The following is a 21,507-nucleotide window of genomic DNA, read 5'->3' on the forward strand; positions in this document are numbered from 1 at the left end:
TCTCTCCTTGAAGTTCTTGATGATGCGATAGATTGTTGACTGAGGCGCAATCTTTCTAGCTGCGATACTCTTCCCTGTTAGGCCATTTTTATGCAGTGCAATGATGACTGCACGTATTTCTTTAGAGATAACCATGGTTCACAGAAAAACAATGATGCCAAGCACCAGCCTCTTTTTAAAGTGTCCAGTGGTGTCATTCTTACTTAAYCATGACAGATTGATCTGCAGCCCTGTCCTCATCAACACCCACACCTGTGTTAATGGAGCAATCACTGAAACGATGTTAGCTGGTCCTTTTAAGATAGAGCTGCAATGAAGCTGAAATGTGTTTTGGGGGATAAAGTTCATTTCTAGGCAAATATTGACTTTGCAATTAATTGCTGTTAAGCTGATCACTCTTAACATTCTGGAGTATTTGCATATTGCCATTATAAAAACTGAAGCAGTAGACTCTGTAAAAACTAACACTTGAATCATTCCCAAAACTTCTGGCCATGACTGTACTCTGAGCTCCTYCCGGATGACCAAGCTTCTCACCGGGAGAGCCCAGAGAAAAAACATTTTAGCCTCTTGTATCTGTGATCTTGTTCTTTCGGTGATGACCCAAATCTCATGACCATAAATGAGGGAAGGGTTGTAGATTGGCCAGTAAATTGAGAGGTTCGTCTTTTGACTTAGCTCGCTCTTCACCAGGGCAGACTGGTACAACTGAGAAAATGTTGCATTATTGCGCAACCATAATGGAAAGCCATTGCTGCTTACAATGAAAAGCACAGTAAGTCAGCCCCTACAGGGCTCCCTGTAGGGGACGCTGTGGACGCTGCACCAATCCACCTGTTGATTTCTCACTGTCCCTGAAGGACACGGTCGAAYACCTTTTCCAAGTTCACAATACACATGTAGATTGATTGGGCGAACTTCCATGCACCCTCCAGGACCCTGCTGAGGATGTAGAGCTGGTCTAGTGCTCCACGACCAAGACAAAAACCACACTGCTCTTCCTGAATCTTAGATTCGACTAATCCAGAACCACTGAATAGACATTACCAGGGAGGCCTAAGAACCCTCTGTAGCTGGAGCATACTCTGTATCTTCCCTTTTTAAATAGGTGGACCACCATCCCAGGCTGCCAGTCCAGGAGAACTGCCCCCAATATACATCTTTCACTCATTCACCTTCCAAGTAAAATTTTGATGGCGCAATATCCTTAAATGAATCGAAAAACCATCAAATTGGATCATGAGTTAATATRGGCCCCTCTGAATCGTAGCATTTTTGGACATTTTAATTGATATCCAGCACTACGTCCTTTTGCCCTTCCTATTAGGTAATTAATATTTGTTGCCATAAAATAGTATAACCATTTTCCATAAGTAGGAAGTATATCAAAAACTGCTGTAATTGTGTAAATAAACAATAAGAAGGAGTATTAAAGTTTAAATGCACTATGTATTTATCTATATTTTCATTTCAAAAAGACACTGTTCATCACCGTAATMTTGTTTTTCATTACCACAACAGGTCTCAAATTACGCGGTAATGAAAGTTGTGCATTACGGTAATGAGTGACATTTGCATAAGATAGCTTAAAATGGTAGCATGCTATGGTGACTCAGCAAAAAAAAATTCACCTACAATACAAATTCCCTAATATCTTCTTTACAGGAAAATATCTAATTATTAACTTTTTAAGCACATGAGGTAATGCACATTACGGTAATGATCACTTCAAGTGAGGAAATAGGCATATGCAAGGAGAAACGTAACAATTATCATAATCAAACGATGTCAAACAATCTTATTTTTTAGCCATCTTTTGTCTTCTCTTCTTTGTGGTGCATTATGGGTCAAAATAACTCCATTTTGAAAAATTCTATAAATATAAAAGGACTTCCAACAAGGTGCTACGGTAATGAGTTTTTCACCTCCGGACACTTACTTTTATTAAAATATTTTTTATTATTTAATAGGAAATTATTATATATTACAATATTGAGTTAGTTTACATAGTTTTAAACAAGTTGGTAGTATTTTTTTATAAACCAGCTTGAATAATTACAATGATAAATTGAGGTGTAAGCATTTTTTTTTTACTTGGGACGCATTACGGTAATGAATTTCTGACTCCAAAATTAGTTAAAAAACATTTTAAAAAGTATTTTGGTAACAAACAATTAATTGTGCCAAATATTAGAAATGATGATTGTTCAAATAAAAGTGAATTATTTTTAGTTTTCATGAGTATGACTTTAAAATCTTCAAAGACATTCAAAACACTGGGTTCGTGAGAATCACCCAGGTACACTTTGAGCTCTACCACATCAGACACGTTCACTGTTTAATGTGAACTAGAATGGGGATGGTGTCCCCATTAATTGAACGCGGGTAGAGCTTTACCGTGCGGATCGACAAAATGTTTTGCACGGCGCGATGATGGTCATGGTTTCCATCAACAGTTAACCTGCCGACACTAACTGGCAAAGAGAGGCATTGCTTATGCAGGCGTAGATTTACAGCCCTCTGCAAAGGATTGCATCAGACTCTGCCACGAAGGGAGGGAGGGAAAGAGAGAGGGAAGGAGGGGAAAGGTGCAAGGGGGTGGGAAAAACATTGTGAGATTAAAAGAGCAGTCACTGCTAAGAGACCACCAAATAGGCTATAATCTGACAGAAAAAGATCAAAAGAAAGTCCTCTTGTCAAAGCTTTAACATTTAATTTAACAAAAATATATTTGCGCTTAGTGCTTCCCCTCTGCTTTAGAGAAGTGTTTACACATTCTGTTGCTGTCCTCTCAGCTTGCATGTAGCTTTTGCTCAGTTATCTCCATCATGCTTTTGCTTATTTTGTGTGTGCTGGTGCAGAAACCTTTGTATAACTGAGTGTAGACTGAGAGATTAGTTCACTGTAGCAGACAGTGTTTGTCTCTACTGTACCATGACGTCATGGTCTTATGACTGGGGCAGGGCAGGACAGTGGGAGGGGCTTGAAGAGTTGACACATAATAGAAAATCCAGCCTTTGGTTAAAGATGAATGAGAAGAGAAGGTAGGACAGGAAATTAAGCTGAGTTGAGTGTGTGCATGTGTCTTCGTCATAATCCTAAACCTCTTGGACAAAAATATCTTCACCATGTAGCAAAACAGCTACAGATATTTATAAGCTTTGTAACTATTTCTCTCATGACTCCAAAACAGCAAAGGTTTCATTTGGACTTCTTCTAGTCAGTTTATTTCCTTTAGTTGATTTCCTTAAATATGTCATAATTTTTCAGTAATGATTATGATTATAATATATTTGCCAGAAGACTAGCAGATCCGTTACATTTTCTAACATTATCATATTTGTTTTCAAGTTGCTCTTGCAGGTTCTGTTTTCCACAAACTTGGCAGCGAAGGGTGCATTTAAAGTGTCTCTGATGAAAGGTTATTTAATCTTCCTAGGACACAGCCTGGAAAGTGCTAATTGCTTCTGCACATTTGTGCATTTCCTTTAAAAACAAAAGCTGGAGAGGCTACGCCCCTCTCAAATAGTTGAGTACGGTATGTTCTGATGGGTCAGCTTAGGAACCGCAAGCTTTGTATTAGAAATGAATCAAAAGATACTTTTCAGTAGGTGCAGTAATTCTGTGGCTCTCATGTTGAGCTGTTCGATTTCAGCAAAAGGTGTAAACGCGACTCTTGCTGAATATTGTGACGGCGATATAGATTACAATTAAACCACATTGTCTTGACTCTTAACTTTCATCATTCCAATTTCCCACTTTTTTCTGCACTTTACCATCTCACTAAATATACATAATGTTTCAAATGCAATTTGAAACCATCAAACTGGGCAAAATACACTTGCATGCTATATTTCAATAATGAATGTCACCTGAAATATGATGATCAATCAAAAATTGGATCCAAATAGTCATTTATGATTGTGATGTTTCAAACAGTAATATTGCACTGATGGCAATTGGAAAATAAAAACAAAAATAGAATTGTTTTTACCAAAGTACTAGGGGGAAAAAAACCCTAATAAAATGAATGTACATCTGAATGTTATACAAAACTAAAATACTACCTTGTGTAGCAGTTTTGTAATCTGTCAGCAACAGTTCTGGGGTTTAAAGAAAATATTTTAAGAAAGACAAAGATTCCTTATAAAGCAATTATGTTTTCTTAACAGATTTTAAATAAGTAAAATACCACTCATTAAGATTGTGCAATAATTAACGAATACAACAGAAAGCAGCCTTAATACCCTTCTGCCTTAGAAGGGAAAAAAACCCATCCTCAATAAGTTGCCACTGTTTCTGTTTAGTAACTCAAAAACCAGACAAAGCAGAAGCTGTTCAGCAGGCTTAAGAATTTGCTTTCGCATATCTAGATGGAGTTGTAGAATCGGGTCAGTGACAACAGTGAGTATTGTGCTGTATGTGTTCTCTTCCTCTTTATTCAGAGAAACTGATTCAACATTGTGGCTAGCTTTGTGTCCTCAGCAGCAGATCAAACCCCAACTTTGTCCCTGCATTTGTTTTTGCACATGATTTTGATGCAAACAGTGGTGCAGTCGGCCTGACGTGTCTCCTTGCAGGATTAGGACTTATCTAACACATAGCTGCAAGTTATTGCTGAGAGACAATATGAAGACGTTTAAGTTTGCACGAAAATGAGTAGCTGAAAAGTGGGATTTAATTTGGTTTATTTGTGCTTGTTTAGTACATCCTCTTTCACTTCACCAGGAAGCAGCCTGGTGACACGCATTGTTTTAAATACAAGCTTTAAAACATTTCATAGTTGTCAAGTTTTAATCCGCTGTTGTACTTTGCATTGTGCCATACGCTACGATGCAAGAAGAGCTGGTTAACCACAAATTTTCTGATCCTCCTGTTTTTTGATCCAAACTATTAAAACACAGCAGCACAGCTTGGAAGCACATGAAGGTATCTACATCTGTTGATGGCTGATAAGTTTGGTGCCGTGATTGTTTCCAGCAGCCTTAGGCCACAGAACCGAGCAGGCGTCAGCTTGGCCTCTTATCCCCATGTTTTTTTTTTGTGACTGTGGGGAGGTAATCTAGGAAAGAACTTCATGGAAAAATGGTTTGAAAACCCCACAGAGGTTGGAAAAGTCGGTGCAGAAAAAGGCACTGAAAATTAAGTAGGCTGCAGGAACCACAGATTGCGGTGGTCTATTTTAAGTTTTATTCTGAACAGATATGCAGGAGTTGAAATCGCCTTCCCTTTGCTTGATCTGTGCATATGTTCTGTTTAAAGAAGTCTTGGTAATTATTTTGTCTCTTTTGCAGGATAAAGTGTTGACAAATAAAACTCCCAAATTGGATCGCAGTGATGGGGTCAAAGAGATGAAAGAAAAGGCCCCTAAAAGGAAGCTACCCTTCACTGCCGGAGCAAATGGAGACCAGAAAGATTCTGACTCAGGTAGGAGAAAGTTGCACTGTGTCTGAGCATCTGATATGCATTTTCATGTTGACTTTCAAGTGCAAATCAGAGAGGCAGAGACTTGCATTGCATCACTTCCTCCAAGGTTGATGGGAAGTTGTTGTGCTTTCACAAAGGGGGATTCGGCTTTGTGGAGGTAAAGTTCATGTAGCTTTAAGGTAGCTGTCTGTCTGGGAGAGCTGAGGAGTTTTACCTGCTTCCTGAAAGGAGGGGGAAAAAACAGTGTGACGATGATCCAGTTAACTTCTAAACAGTAACATTTACAGACCTGCCCAGGTCTGGTTTTCTGATTATTTTTGATTAGGGAACAACACGTTACAGCTCATTCTTGTTTGACTTTGGGTCTAAATGGCCCAGGATTTAGTTTGTTGATTCTATGGCTAAACAGAGGCTTAGATTACAGTTTTCATCTTCAACACTGGCTGAGTTGCTACATTGCTTTATGCTGAGTGACCACTCTGAGCTCTGTGCTGCAGGTAGGGAAAGAAAACAAAGTACTGCAACACAAGACTGTTATGGCTTGGGGTTGTTTGATAAGACTGAAAAGTTATTTTTAGAACATATGTGGGTTTGCATTTGGGTACCATGTGCTTCAGAGGACTTATGGAACCCTAGAATATTTTATTGAGTGCGTTTTATTGAATGTGTGTCCTTATTGCTCCTTTGATTGCTACTCTTATACGTGTGCAGTCATTTTATGCATGCCTTTTTAAAATTCTGATACTGATGTAGGAAGAATGTCTTTTTTTCCCTCTTACAACATACATTGCATATAATTATTGTTGCTTCATCGTCTGGTTTAATATTATTTGTCAACCAGTTTTACCCAGAAAGAGGTAAATTTCCCCACCCAACCCCAAAATGAGGGCAGGTGTAAACCCTCATCTAAGGAACAATAGCTTTACAAACCTGTTAGCATGCTAAAGAGTTGACGCTAATGGGCTATTGAAACTTCCTCAATTCTGTCTCTGTATTCGTCTCTGTAGTCAGAATCAAGGTACACCCAAACTAACACTTTTTTCTTTTTTTTTTTTTTCTTTTTTTTGCAACTTGGAAAACTACTTGAATTTGCTAACATTCATCCTCAGCTATCGGGGAAACTTTATTATTTAACATTTATGCATTTAAACACAAGAACAAAACAGATTGTGGTGGTGTTCGTCATAATGTATTTCATACATAGTTGCAATAGTTATTCTACCAGTTATTGTTTAGTTTTAGGCTTTGAAAAACATTTTTACATTTTTAGGTCAGGATTAGCTCCAGCACAGATCCCTGCTTGAGTTTATTTAACCCAGCTTAGTTGAAATCTGACTTACCAGTGGTGTACAGCATAACTCTATATAGCATAAGCAGAAGAAAGTATAATAAGCTATTTCTTCTGGATGAAGCTTAGAAATGCTCTGACAAGAAAAACAACCATGTTTATCGTTATTTGGATTTAGTGAGTCTAGAAGGTGTGATTATGGCCGATATGTATATTTTCCAGCAATTTATGACTTTATTTGGAATTCATTTTTCTCTGCGAGATATTTACATCCAATTTGCACTGTGTCCAGGGCTGTCCTTTCTGTTTTTACTAGATATGTGCCGATCAGGTCTTTTCCTGTCGATACCGATTCCGATTACATAATTATTATTTTTTTAATCATAAGCACTACCGGTTACATTATGTGTAAAAAGGAACCATAAATTCACCTTAATTTAGACAAAAACTTGTTTTTAATAACTTTTTCCAAGAAAAAAAACAAAACAGGATTGTGCAAATTGTGCTGCTATCGGTAATACAGACTGAAAACATATGGAACACTGGTAGCGCTTTACCTGCTATCTGATCCTCCATATGTCTTTTTTACTGCAGTGAGCCTCGATGGAGCCAAACTCCGTTAAGTATGGCATGGCATTGTTTTGATGCCATATTAGATTTGTCGTGTTGAAGCATTTTGACCTGCTTCACCCCATATGCTTAAATTTTCCGCCGCAACACGCAAACGTCCTCAGTCACTCATTGCGTTATAGTTACACATTATTTAGTATTTGTTGCTGCGCGTTTCCGCAGTATGAAGGAAAGAGTAGACCAGCTGCATAGGCAGGCTGCGAAATGAGATGCAGGTGATCGGTTTGTGTGATCGGCAACAAGGGACCGTGACTCGCGATCACCGATCATGCACTTTTTCACAGAAATTGGCCGATTATGATCGGTGGCCGATCGATCGGCACACCTCTAGTTTTTACCTATATGTCTGCTGGTGAAAAGCTTATTCAGAGCTTGCTGATGGAGCTGCAATACCTGGTGATTGCATAGCGTAATCAGCCGGATGGTAAATGTAAAGTTGCAAGTTTGTCACGTTTGCTGAAACTGCACAAGTACAAAACTGCTTTAGTTACATCTTGTGGTTTATCTTTTCATCCCATTTAAAATCAAAGTAATCCCAAATGGGATACTTTGTATTTTTAGGGAACTAATAACTACGTATTTGGACCTCTGTGGTTCTAAATTGGCAAATCAGTCCCTGCATGTTGACATGTTCCACCTCCCTAAACAATGGTCCAAACATTACATATATTGCTATTGTCATTTGTTGGACTTATAAATATCGGTTAGGTAAATGTTGCATATCAACTATTTTTTTCCCCATTTGTTTTGTCAGTATAATGACGTAAGGTGAGCTTTTGAAAATATATTTTGGATGTAAGGTAAATGTTTATTCATGTTTGGCTTGTGGTTCGGTCTTTCATGCTCTCACTCAACTATGTCAGTGTTTCACATCTCTGACAAATTTCTCCTTCATCCACACTTCCCAGTGCCTGTGTTGGTTGTTGTAAGAGCAGAGTAATATTTGTTAAATATTTTTTTAAAGAAGCATGGTTAGAGCAGCTTCTGCAACATGAATAAGTCTTGAGGAATGATGGCAAACAGCAACTCTACAAAAGACACAGTTGATACATATGTGGAAATGACTCTTTGCTAAGGGCTGTGCTGAAACAAAAATCTGAACTGCCTTCCATTTTCATCCTTCAGTCTAGTTCAGCAGTTTTGTTTTTGCATTTCAAGTCGCAATTGAGCCTCAGATGTGTAGCACTCAGGCAGTATTAGGAGCGTTCTCTAACCTGAGTCTCAGCAGATGGAAGAAGCATTGTTTTAAATCAGGCCTATTGGCTGCAGACTGCTGGATATAAGAAAAGCCAAAGGCAAACACCCAGAACTGGTGCTTAGCAAAGGTTGTGCTGTTGTTTAGCAAATGATTGACTAATAGCACCCAAATTTCACTTAATAGTTTGGCTTTATTTGCTTAGTCGGCTTTTATGTATTGTTGGGGAAATGCCCAAAGCAACTCTCATTGCACATTCTCATGTCCGAGCTGTTGAGTTATTGGCCTCAACACTTTGATTCCACAATCTTGATCTTAATCTTGATCTGAAATCTCACACAACCGTGTGATCTATCACTTTGTCATTCGTGAATGACAAAATGATCTGCAGCGCAGGGGTTAATGGTTGAGTGTTGATCACACAACGGTGATCTATAAGGGGCCTATTTGACAGTAACCGAACATTTTGGTTTCCTGACTGATGATGATCTCACTCTTTAGTAGAAGATACAACTGCAGTCTCAGTTTCAACATGACAAATTTCCATTAAGGGAGAGACACAGAATGAGAATGTGACACAATTCAGAAACTAAAAAAACAACACGTGTTGAAACTTCAGGACATAGAAGTTGCACCAAACTGATTAGTTTTTTACCAGAGGTAGACAATAGAGTAGAGCAAGACGATATTAGGAAAACATGCATATGTGATAATGTTGGTGAAAGCTATGATGACATGAGTTGCAATAAATAAACAGTGTTGAGGTCTTCCTGGTTAGGGTGCATAGCAAAAACAGACTTGAGATAATGAGTTCCCCATCCAACTATAGGAAAACATATATTTTAGTGGTTCCATCTGAACAAGGTTGTAATGAAAAAGTTATCACTGGATGACATCTACCTGTTTGCAATGAAACAACTTTGTCGTAGAGTCATAATGACATCAGCATTTTACTGTCCTACAAATATTTATGCAGACAAAAGGAAAATTTGTATGAGATAATTGTGATGCGTAACAAAAGCCGAAGCAAATCACTAAGACGACTGAAATAACAGAATGTAGCAGATGTTTGTGCTCAGCTGGCACAGAGAATCGTGCTGTGGTTGTCTGACCAATGATGTTGGCCTTTTGCTTTTGTTCCTTATCATATTTCACACTTCTTCTTTATTGTGGTTTAATTTGTTTTTGCTTTTTGTGTTTCCAGTTTAAGCTGATTTTTGCCAATCAGCAGGAGAAGTGTGCATATAATCATCATCTTTCCACTGGCTTCTTCTGAACTGTATAAAGGCAATTTCAGAGCAGCAAAGAATAGATTTTGACTTTTATTTTTACTTACCACGTGAACAAAAATGCATATTTAAAAACACAGCTATCACATTTCCAGATAAAAAGCTTTCAGAATGGATCAGGCTGCGTGATTAAGAAAAGTTTTAAATGTATTTGTTTTAGATTGGGAAATCTTGATATTTTAGTATGCATTGGTGTCCTTTCAACTTCTAATCAAAATGTGATTTTTATGCAAACTTAATGTGTAAGATAGTAGTGAAGTGAGAGGGGAAAAAAGTGTGAGAAAATGGGTTTAAAAATTCACAATGTTGCCAGCACACCCTGAGCTTTTATTGGCATTCATCAGTGTTGAGGACCTCCAAGCAATCCTTGACCACGTCCTGAGGATTGCTAAACAGCAACATTCCTCCCACTTGAGATCATCTCGTTTCCTCTTCTTCTTTCCTGTTAAAGCACAGCACCAGCGCACCAGGACACCAGAGCTCAGACTAGAGGGAGGGAGGTAACTACGAAGATTCATATAAAAAACAAAACAAAAAAAAAAAAAAACTATTCATGAAAGTAACGGTTCCATATCAGGAAAGCCCCCAAAAAACCAACGAAACAGCTAATTATTCTTGCTTCATCTCGTCCTTTTTTGGGTTACAAATGTTATCTTATAGAGATAATAAGATTATAAGATTTTTATTACATCACTATTTTTTTTTACTTATTACTTAAAAAGAGAATTGTGAAAAGCTATATCTTTGGTGCTCTGAAGTTGTCAGATTAAGTTATTTTTCTTCAAATTTCTGTGGAAAGTGTCAAGGCAATCAGTTTTGCTTTCTTTCTAGATTAAGCATATCATGCAAAAAGGCTGTCTTATATAATTTGTTGGTGGGACTTCAAAGCAATGGTAAAAATACTAGTTGACATCCAGTCTGTTGGGTTGACCCAACATAAGTCTCAGTCCACAAGGGGTCAAGTTAGCAGCACAAGAACAAGAATCACAGCTGTAAACATAATAAGGTCAATTTAGGGTCACCTGCAACCTTAGAATGCAGTGAGAGGACAGAACTCACCACTTTAGCCTTAATAAATGCTTTTCTTTCACCTGTTGTCCTTGATATGAAGTTCATCATAGTTATTATTGGACCTTATACACTATAGGCAAAAGGTACACACTCTTTTTCTCATTCACTGAACATAATCTGACTATTATTCTTCCAAGAGTTGATTAATTATTTTAGGTGATATAAAAATAAGTTGAAGCCTTCAGCGAATGCAGCTGACAGACCACGACTCTGCAACATTTCAAGACTTTGGTGCATGTGTGAAAACAGCTATGCTGTTTTCTTTAAGCCGTTCTTAAGTTGTTATTTGACAGACCCCCTGCTGTCCTGTCAGGGGAGGGATAAAGTGGTGTTAATGTATTTTAAGGGTTAGACTGGAAAACAGAATTGTTTAGGTATCTACATCAAGGTAGTTTATCAAAAGTAACATTCCTGTGAATACCAAGACATAGACCTTCCCAGCAGAACCTCTTAAGAATTTGAGCGGTGTTCTTTACTTTGTCATCAGTGATCATAATGTTACAACTAACCTGCGTTCAGAAGGCTTGACATATGCTTCTTTCCAATTTGATTTGGTACAAATCATTAGCTTGGCTTAGTTGCTGAGCTTTATTAACTAAGACTCACTGTATTGTGTATAAAATATGTTCTCACTGCTGCCATTTCTTTTTCAGTTTGCCTAAATTTATGACAGTATTGTTAGCGTGCTGCGATTGGCTCTTGCAGAGATCTGCAGTCGGCACATCATTTAGCTCTGGGAGGTTGTCTTATTTTCCAGACTCCCAAATGAACAGATGCAAATTGTTTCACATAAAATAGTCTAAATGTGCTGCTCAGGTTTGTGCTGATTGATATGTTCATATTAGTTGTTGAGCATTTTGCATGTTCCTGTGTTCACACTGTACGTTCGATTCTCTTGTCCTATGCTGAGCATTGAATAAACACACTGTTATATCCTGCTAGTTCTCCCTTAACTTCCTGTTTGAGCTACCTTTACAACTCCCCAAACAACGTTTCACTCTTAACGTACTGCAGTCGAACATACCTGGTCTGGCTGGTTAGAGTGGTTCGTCTTGTCGTGGTGTCTGCTAGCTTACTGAAGCAGAAAGTGTTTTTATTTTGCCGTTACTTCACACTGTAGCATTATCTGCCTGCCATTTGAAAACCTACCTCTATTAAAACGTGGCATTTACGTTTGATGTGTTTTTCTCCCTCTGGCTCAGGCAGGCAGTCTTTTTATGGGGCTGGCAGCCCCTAGCTCACTTTCTTTTCTAATCTATTCTTTTCGTCTCTTATCTTGTTAGTCAAGTTTCAAGGAGGGAAGAGAGTAAGGTTTCACCCTTGTCTTAAAGCTGAAGAATATCAATTTACTGAGACGCTTTAAAGCACTGTCCCCTAAATAGACATCAAATGGAAAGACAAGAAGTTGAAGCATTTGGTGTGTGTGTGTTTAGACAAATTTTTGCAGCGGAAATTCAAGTGTGGCGTTATTGATTTAAGTTAATCTGAAGAATTGATTATCAAACAATTGTTCCATACACACATTATGGGTGGGAAATAAAATCTATACAGATGTTGACGATTCTGACTCAATTAACAAACGCCAAGACTTGATAACCTTAGTGTTGATGTATGGCATGGCAATTTTAAAGAAGGTTAAAACAAAACAAAGCACAAAATGATCACCTAAACTCACATTCAACTGCATCCTGTAGCAACACCATTTTATCTTGGTAATCTAAAATATGTTAAAATATGTCAAACATGAGGAACCATTTTACACAGTTCCTCTCAGCGACGGAGCTACAGCAGCTGATCTTACCTGCAGTACAGAAGACCATCCAGATAGCCATGCCAGAGCTCCCCAAAGTCAGAGAAATTAATTCTAATTACAAGGCTCATGAGAACTCAAACTATGAAGTACCTTCCACCATAGAGAATCATTTAGATTCTGGGCTTTGCTATATATATTAAACATAACTGAAAATAAATTTTGACTTTTTATCATTGGTATATATAACACCTTGAAATTGGCCCGTGTCTCTTTAAGAACCCCCTATTCTTTCTGACAATCCTCCTTCAGCACGTCATCACACAATGCTTAGACTCCAAGCCATCCATTGATGGCATTTACAAGCGTTCTTAGGTACGGTCTAGTTCCTAATAGTTCTTAATAGAGGTGTGCCGATCGATCGGCCACCGATCATAATCGGCCGATTTCCGTGAAAAGTGTATGATCGGTGATCGCCGATCACGGTCTCTTGTTGTCGATCACACAAACTGATCACCTGCTTCTCATTTCGCAGCCTGTCTGTGCAGCTGGTCTCCTATTTCCTTCACACTGCGCAAACGCGCAGCAACAAATCCTAAGCGATGTCGTGTGGAACTATAACGCACTGAGTGAATGGGGAAGTTTGCGTGTTGCGGCGGAAAATTACCTCGGCGTGAAGCACGTCAAAATGCATCAACACAACGAATCTAATATGTCATAAAAACATTGTCATACTTGACAGTTTGGCTACATCGAGCCAAACTCGATTTTTACTTCTCACTGCAGTAAAAAAAAAAAAAAAAAAAAAAAAGACATATGGAGGATCAGATAGCAGGTAAAGCAGCGCACAGCTACAAACACTCACCCGGATTAGCATGACGGTCAGAAAGCTAAACAAATAACCCGCAAAATTATTTAAGTCTTCGAGCTGCGGTGTAAGACGCTGGTTCTGCTCTCGCTGTTGAACCGCAGTTACGCGCTATGGGAAGTAATATTTCAGACGGAGCGCCGCTTCTGCTCCACCTGGTAGTGAATCTCACACCGAACCTCTGCTCAAAGCTGCAGCATCTGAAGTAAAAAATAATTTTTACATACGTATTAAAACTTTCGCTGTCCTAACATGAGACAGATAATCTCTGAAAAAATAATCGATCTCCTCCTTTTTCTGCATAATTCCTCCGCTCAGTCAGAAACAGCCAATCAGAACTAGCAGTAATCAGCTAGCCGCCATGCTATCAGGAAGTTTTCATTCAGTAACTCAGGATTGTTTATTGTAATGGATCCTGTATTTGCCCTTGAATGTTATGTTTTATACTTGAATTTCTTTGGCAATGTTGAGAGGTTTTATTTTGACTTTTTGCATTATTTTGCCTCTTCAGAGCCTCCATGTTTTCAGTCTGTTAATAGTATTACCGATAGCAGTACAATTTGCACAATGCCTGTTTTGTTTTTTTCTTGGAAAAAGTTATTAAAAACAAGTTTTTGTCTAAATTAATGTGAATTCATGGTTCCTTTTTCCACATAATGTATGATGATTAAAAAAATTATTATGTGATCAGTATCGGTGATCGGCCCTCATCGGCCCTCATGGGTAATCGGAATCGGCAGGAAGAAACCTGATCGGCACATCTCTAGTTCTTAAGAACGTTCATAAGAACCATGTAGTTCCTATGCTCAGCAGAAATGCTGTTCCACCAGATGTTTGCTAATTGCTGCTGCTGCTAGTCTGTTGGAGCATAGAGGAAGCTGGGAACTAAGGCCAAGTTTTGGGTAAATAGGTAGCGCTTTGTTTGAGCAAGTGTTTAGACATCCCATAGAGTCAACGATTCCTCAAATAGGCATGAAAGAATCAAAGCAACACTCCAAGTCTGCTTTTGATGAAGGAATAACATTATAACATGATATAAAGCTCAGTCAACTTTACATATCTCCTGATAGTCCCCTTTAATGTTTTTTTTTTATTATTATTTTCCCCCTGAGTGATTAATGAAAATGTTTCCCTGGAGATTTGGTTGTACACTTATGGTTGGGCTGTTTGTGTGCAGGTGTGGCATTTTTCAGATTAATAATTGATGATCAGTTGCATTACAGCCTCCTGCATTGTAGCCAAATCATGAAGTGACTAAAGATTTCTACATCTAACATACTGTGAGAGGGTTCTCTTATGACTTGGTCAAAGATCCTCATCTGATCCATCCGTCGTTGGCATGCTCTCCCATTCTTTGTCAGTCACCTGTTCTTGATCACCACCATCATCATCATTGTCATCATCACTTTGTTCTGCATCAACTCCTCACTGAAGGTGAGGATGTGGTACTTGCTGTGGTTGCTGCAGGGACATCCTAAGGTTTCACAGTTCCTTCAGCAGCCCTTTCTCTCACTTTTGCTGACCTGCCATAAAGTCCTTCATCAAAGTAAGAAACTCACTCCCAGACTCACTTGATCCACTGGGGCCAGGTTTTGGTTCACCTTCCTCATCTGATCCATCCGTCATTGGCATGCTCTCCTATGCTTTGTCAGCCACCTGTTCTTCCATCTTTGATTGTGATCGAAGGCCAGATCTTTGCTTCACCAGTCGAGATCCTCTTCTCCGGTTCGCCATAATCCCACTTCTGACACCATATGTGACGGGGTTCTCTTATGATTGGTCAAACATAAATGACTGGTCAAAGCCAGAGATCACTTTTGTGAAATTTATTAAGCTTTTCTTCAGGTGAACAAATCAAAGAGGTGCAGAACATGTACAAAGGATGTCCAAGGCAGGTTAAAACAGACAAACAGCAGTACCTTTAGTGCAAGAGTTCATCACCTTCAGTGTTACTTCTCAGGAGTCTAGCCACAGACTGACTCAAAGTGGAACAGAGCCCTGCTTTTAAAGCCACAAGCTCCACCCACAGCAAAAAACAAGCCAGCGAAAACAACTAAACAATTACTTCTAACTCAGGTAAACTCTTAAAGTAAACAAAATATTAACAAATAATACCAAGGAAAAAAAAATTATATATATATATGTATATATATATATATATATATATGTATATGTATAAATAAACTTGTGATCAAAATATAATACTCAATTTAATAGAAAACACTCAGTACACACCGCAACCCTTTGTCCATTAGCCGCTGGAAGGTGGCTGGAGCACCATGCAGGCCGAATGGCATCACAGTAAACTGGAAAAGAACAGAAGGAGTACGAAATTCTGTGTACTGTCTGCTTGAAGGCTCCAATGGAGCCTGCCAGTACCCTTTACACTGGTCAAGGGTGGTAATGAACTTGGCTTTTTCAATCCTTTCCAGCAGCTCATCCACCCTGGGCATGGGATAGGCTTTGAACTCTGAAGCTTTCTGAAATCAATGCAACTCCGCAGTGAGCCATCTTTCTTGCACACAATGACTACTGGGCTGCACCACTCAGAGTTTGAAGGTTCCTGATACTAATAATTGATGTTAGCATGGTCTCGACTTCATCTCGCAACTGCCCCACCAACTGTTGTTTACCTCTATATGGGCGTTGATGAATTGGCTGCTTCTCTTTCAGTCGAATTGCATGCTCAATCAAGGTGGTCCCTCCTGGATTAGGATAAAAGAGAGGAGACAGTCTCTGGAAGATCTGCTGAAGCTGTGAGGCTTGGTGTGAGGTCAAGTTACTGAGATTGGGGGTTGACTGTTCAGCCATCACTTCAATGCCAGGAACCTCCTCCACTGACCTAAACAGGCATGATGTTTCTGGAGCTGGACATGATTGTTCTTTCCACTCCTTCAACAAGTTCACATGGTAAGTCTGTGTAGCTTTCTTTTTGTGAGGATGGTAGACTTCATAGGTGGTGGGTTCTAGCTGTCGGCGAAGAGAAAGAATGGTAACCAGCAGTCCCAATTTCTGCCAGTGTCGTTTACAAACTTCTGCAGCATCCTCTTCATCATCTGGTTGAACCTTTCAACCAGTCCATCAGTTTGCGGATGATAAGGCGTCATCCTGATGGCTGAGATCCTAAGCTGTTTATGAAAGAGTTTTAGCAGATTAGAGGTGAAATTGGTTCCCTCGTCTGTCAAAATCTGATCTGGGATTCCAACTCTTGAAAACAGCTGGACCAGAGCTTGAACTATTGCAGGAGCAGTAATGGTATGCAGTGGAAACGCCTCTGGAAATCAGGTGGAATAGTCACATACTACCAGGATGTACTGATGACCACACCCACTCTTCACTTGGGGTCCAACAATGTCCATTGCAACCTTACGAAAAGGAGTGGAGATGACAGGTAGTGGCTGGAGGAGCGCTCGATCTGACTTCCGAACAGGATAAGTCTTCTGGCATGTGGGACAAGAAGCACATAAGGTATTAATGTCATTGTACATTGATGGCCAGTAAAAACGTGAACTGACACGCCTAAATGTTTTGTGATGCCCCAAGTGCCCTGCCCATGGAATGGTCTGTGCTAAATGCATGACAAGTGCCCTACAGCTAGTTGGAACTACCAACGGTTGTTTTTCATTACAAGCGTACAACACACCATTTTTTAACACAAACGTTTCTCTCCCACTCCACTTAAACTTCAGTTGTTTCACTCACTCGGTTAAACAGAGATTGCAAAGACACATCCTGTTTCTGTAAAGTATCAATATTTTCAGGTGCTTTCCACATGTCATCTACTGTTAAATCTGTTCACACATTTCCACTCAGCATTAACTTTTTCTCAAATGTGTTCTACTTTCTGGATTTTCTAGACCTCTTTGTAACCTCAAACAAACTCCCATCAAAATCAGGTAAGGACTCAACTTGTTCTTTGGCCTGAGAACGAATAATCACAGAACAGGAAATATTGCTAACTTTGTCCCCCTCAGTTTGTACTTCTCCCAAAAGATGAAGCATCACAGGTAAATCTGTACCCAAAATGACATCAAAAGGTAGGTTTTTTTACCAAACCAATAGTTAGCAGATATGGTTGATCATAATTAATGACAATCTCCATGCACACACAAAATCTCAGTTTTCTTTTCATAGTTCGCACATCCAACGGGTACAAGACTCTTTTATAAGTGATGTGGAACTACCACTGTCCATTAATGCAGTCACCTGCTGTCCATTCATAGTCACAGTTTTATGAGTTCTAGTTTCAAAGTTTTTGACTCCAGCCTGATTTACAGTTCTAGGAGCATAGCAGGAACCAGAAAACGTAGTCTTTATTGGACACACCGAAGAATTGTGGCCTGGCTGCTGGCAATAATAGCAAATACATGTCTTACCATTAGATGGTGGATTCAGAGAACTGGTGGAACCTTTAACCTCCTGGGTTGGCTTTCTGACATACCTTTGATATCCAGCTGGTTGAGCAGGTCGCGGTATGCTGTGCGTTCATGTACTGTAGAGCCAACTTTGCCGCAGTCAGACCATCCTCAGGTTCTTGTTCCTTTACCCAGGTCTTTACATCAGAGGGCAGAACGCTCAGCAGTTGTTCCTAGATGATGAGCTCCCCGATGTCCTCCTTGGAATGCTGGTCCAGACGGATCCATCGTTGGTAGAAACCTCTAAAGCGGTTGTAGGTTTCAGTAGGAGTTTCACCAGCAGGTATACTTGTTACTCTGAACTTCTGTCTGTAAGTCTCTGGTGAGATGTCAAACTTTAACAAAGCAGTCTTCAAGTCCTTGTAGCAGTGAGTATAGTCCTCATCCATGGCAGCACAGGCCTCCAGCGCCTTCCCAGAAAGGAGTGGAATGAGACGGCATACCCATTCACTCTCTGGCCATCTCCATGTCTTGGTAATGCGCTCAAAATGCAGCAGATAGTTTTCAAGGTCTTCTCCTAATTAATAAGAGGGAACCTTTGGATCATTGGTGTAACTTACTGACCGAGGTTGCTGGCTTTGATCACCATCATTGTCATCATCATCATCGTCATCATCACTTTGTTCTGCATCAACTCCTGACAGAAGGGGAGGATGTGGTACTTGCTGTGGTTGCTGCAGGGACATCCTAAGGTTTCACAGTTCCTTCAGCAGCCCTTTCTCTACGCTGACCTGCCATAAAGTCCTTCATCAAAGGGAGAAACTCACTGCCAGACGCACTTGATCCACTGGGGCCAGGTTTTGGTTCACCTTCCTCATCTGATCCATCCGTCGTCTGCATGCTCTCCCATGCTTTGTCAGCCACCTGTTCTTTCATCTTTGATTGTGATCGAAGACCAGATTTTTGCTTCACCAGTCGAGATCCTCTTCTCCGGCTCGCCATAATCCCACTTCTGACACCATATGTGTCGGGGTTCTCTTATGACTTGGTCAAACATAAATGACTGGTCAAGGCCAGAGATCACTTTTGTGAAATTTATTAAGCTTTTCTTCAGGTGAACAAATCAAAGAGGTGCAGAACATGTACAAAGGACATCCAAGGCAGGTTAAAACAGACAAACAGCAGTACCTTTAGTGCAAGAGTTCATCAGCTTCAGTGTTACTTCTCAGGAGTCTAGCCACAGACTGACTCAAAGTGGAACAGAGCCCTGCTTTTAAAGCCACAGGCTCCACCCACAGCAAAAAACTGAGATTTGCTGAAAGCTCGGGATGCTGCGCTCAGGACAGGCAAGGCATCAGAGAAGCGAGGAAAGAACTGGCTGCAGGCATTGTGAGGGCCAAAGCCGCATACACCCAGAAAATTCAAGGTCACTTCACCACCAACGACCTCCGGCGCATGTGGAAGGGCATCAAGTGCATCACCAACCACAACATCAAGGGTGCACAAAGTCCAATGGACCCCTCACTGCCAGATGCACTCAACAGGTTCTACAGCCGCTTCAAGGATCCTAACACCTACCTCAGCATCAGAGTAATTCCACCACCTGGTGACACGCCTCTCTGTGTGACAACAGCAGATGTGAAGAAGTTCCTCCCAGCCCTCGAATGGCTGCAGAACCCGACAACATCCCAGAGCGAGTACTGAGACTGCACATCAGCTGTCTGAGGTGTTGACGGACGTCTTCATACCTCACTGTCATCTGTGCTCACCTGCTTAAAAACCACCCTGTCCCCAAGTGCTCCACCGTGACGAGCCTGAATGACTACCGGCCTATAGCCTTAACATCAGTAGTCGTGAAGTACTTCGAGAGGCTAGTCATGAACCACATCAAGGACTCCATCGATGTCACTGTGGACCCCCATCAGTATGCCTACGGGAAGAACCGCTCCACTGCTGACGCCATTTCATCGGTGATCCACACAGCCCTCACCCATCTGGAGAGCAGGAACTCCTATATCCATCTGCTCTTCCTGGATTTCTCCTCAGCATTCAACACCATCAACCCACAGACCCTGGTGCAGAAGCTCTCCTCTCCACACTAGGGAACTGGATTCTGGACTTCCTGACCAACAGACCTCAGTCTGTGAGGATCCACAACACCGTCTCCTCCTCCATCACCCTCAGCACTGGCTCGCCGCAGGGCTGCGTGCTGAGCCCCCTCCTCTTCACTCTGCCGACGTATGACACCCCAGCTGTCATATAGTGAAGTTTGCCGACGACACAGTAGTAGTGGGACGCATCACAAACAGTGATGAGTCCATACAGGAGGTGGAACACCTGGTACACTGGTGCAGAGAAAATTACCTATGCATCAACGTGAAGAAGACCAAGGAAATGGTGGTGGATTTCAGGAGGGACAAGGATCCTCTTCAGCCCCTGTACATCGGAGGAGCAGCTGGGGAGGTAGTCTCCAGCTACCGGTATCTGGGTGTGCATATATCCAGTGACCTCACCTGGAGTACCAACACCTCCTGTCTGGTCAGGAAGGCCCACCAGCGTCTCTATTTCCTCAGGAAGCTGCGGAGAGCTGGACTTGGGAACTCAGTCCTGAGGAATTTTTATCGCTATGTGGTGGAGAGCGTTCTCTACACCTGCATCACTGTGTGGCACAGCAGCTGCACGACTGCTGAGAGGACGGCTCTGCAGAGGGTGGTCAAGGCTGCACAGAGGACTGTGGGGAGCAGCCTTCCCTCCACCTCAGACTTCTACACAGCACAATGCAGGAGGAGGGCACTCCTCATCATGAAGAACTCCACCCATCCTGCACACAGGCTGTTCCAGCTGCTTCCCTAGGGAGGAGGCTGAGGAGCATCCAGAGCAAGATCACCAGGCTGAGGAACAGTTTCTTCCCTTCAGCCATCAGATTGCTGAACTCAAGCTGCACCAAATGCAGTTTCTCCTCATTTCTTGAGACACATAACAGACAGACACATAACTACATCACTTAATTTACTTTATGTTCATTTTTATATTATTATTCATCTTTTTTTTTGTAGTGGATATCTTTATTTGGGACCTGAGTACAAATTTCATACCACAAACTCCCAAGGTGGTATGACAATAAAAAAAAATCATTGAATCCTTGAATCCTTGAAAACAAGCAAGCAAAAACAACTAAACAATTACTTCTAACTAAAGTAAACTCTTAAAGTAAACAAAGTAATAAATAATACCTAGGGAAAAAAAGAAGATAGATAGATAGATAGATAGACTTGTGATCAAAATATAATACTCAATTTAATAGAAAACACTCAGTACGTTCCGTTGACATCACTATGTCATCACGGGGCTCCCTCCTGGCGTGCCACAATCCGGAAACAACCCTGCTTGAAAACAGAACCGGGAAAATGTTTGGAACTGAAAATAACAGTTTTGGATGGATATGTTAACTGAAGCAGTAACGCCGCGTGTGCACCCACGATGAACCGCGTCAGTTTAAGCTGCAACAATAACTAAGTTAGCGATTGTGTATGTTTGTGTGTATGCCCGTGTGTATGTGTGCGGGCGTGCTCGCATGCTGACACGGACTCATAATTAAGTCCCGGATTGTGACTGCTCCTCCGTCACACATACA

The 21,507-nt window shown here is 40.7% G+C and overlaps 1 protein-coding gene across 2 annotated transcripts in view; it reads left to right on the forward strand.

Annotated features, from left to right (window-relative positions):
- Window positions 1-21,507, forward strand: part of ankrd11 (ankyrin repeat domain 11) — a 122,007-nt gene that overhangs the window by 84,516 nt on the left and 15,984 nt on the right. For both annotated transcript variants that reach the window (XM_008405125.2, XM_008405127.1), the window contains exon 4: window positions 5,295-5,427. In XM_008405125.2, the coding sequence (XP_008403347.1) occupies window positions 5,295-5,427 (133 nt within the window). The remainder of the gene's footprint in view (window positions 1-5,294; window positions 5,428-21,507) is intronic.

The sequence above is a fragment of the Poecilia reticulata genome, linkage group LG3 (genome assembly GCF_000633615.1).
Source record: "Poecilia reticulata strain Guanapo linkage group LG3, Guppy_female_1.0+MT, whole genome shotgun sequence".
Classification (NCBI taxonomy): Eukaryota; Metazoa; Chordata; class Actinopteri; order Cyprinodontiformes; family Poeciliidae; genus Poecilia; species Poecilia reticulata.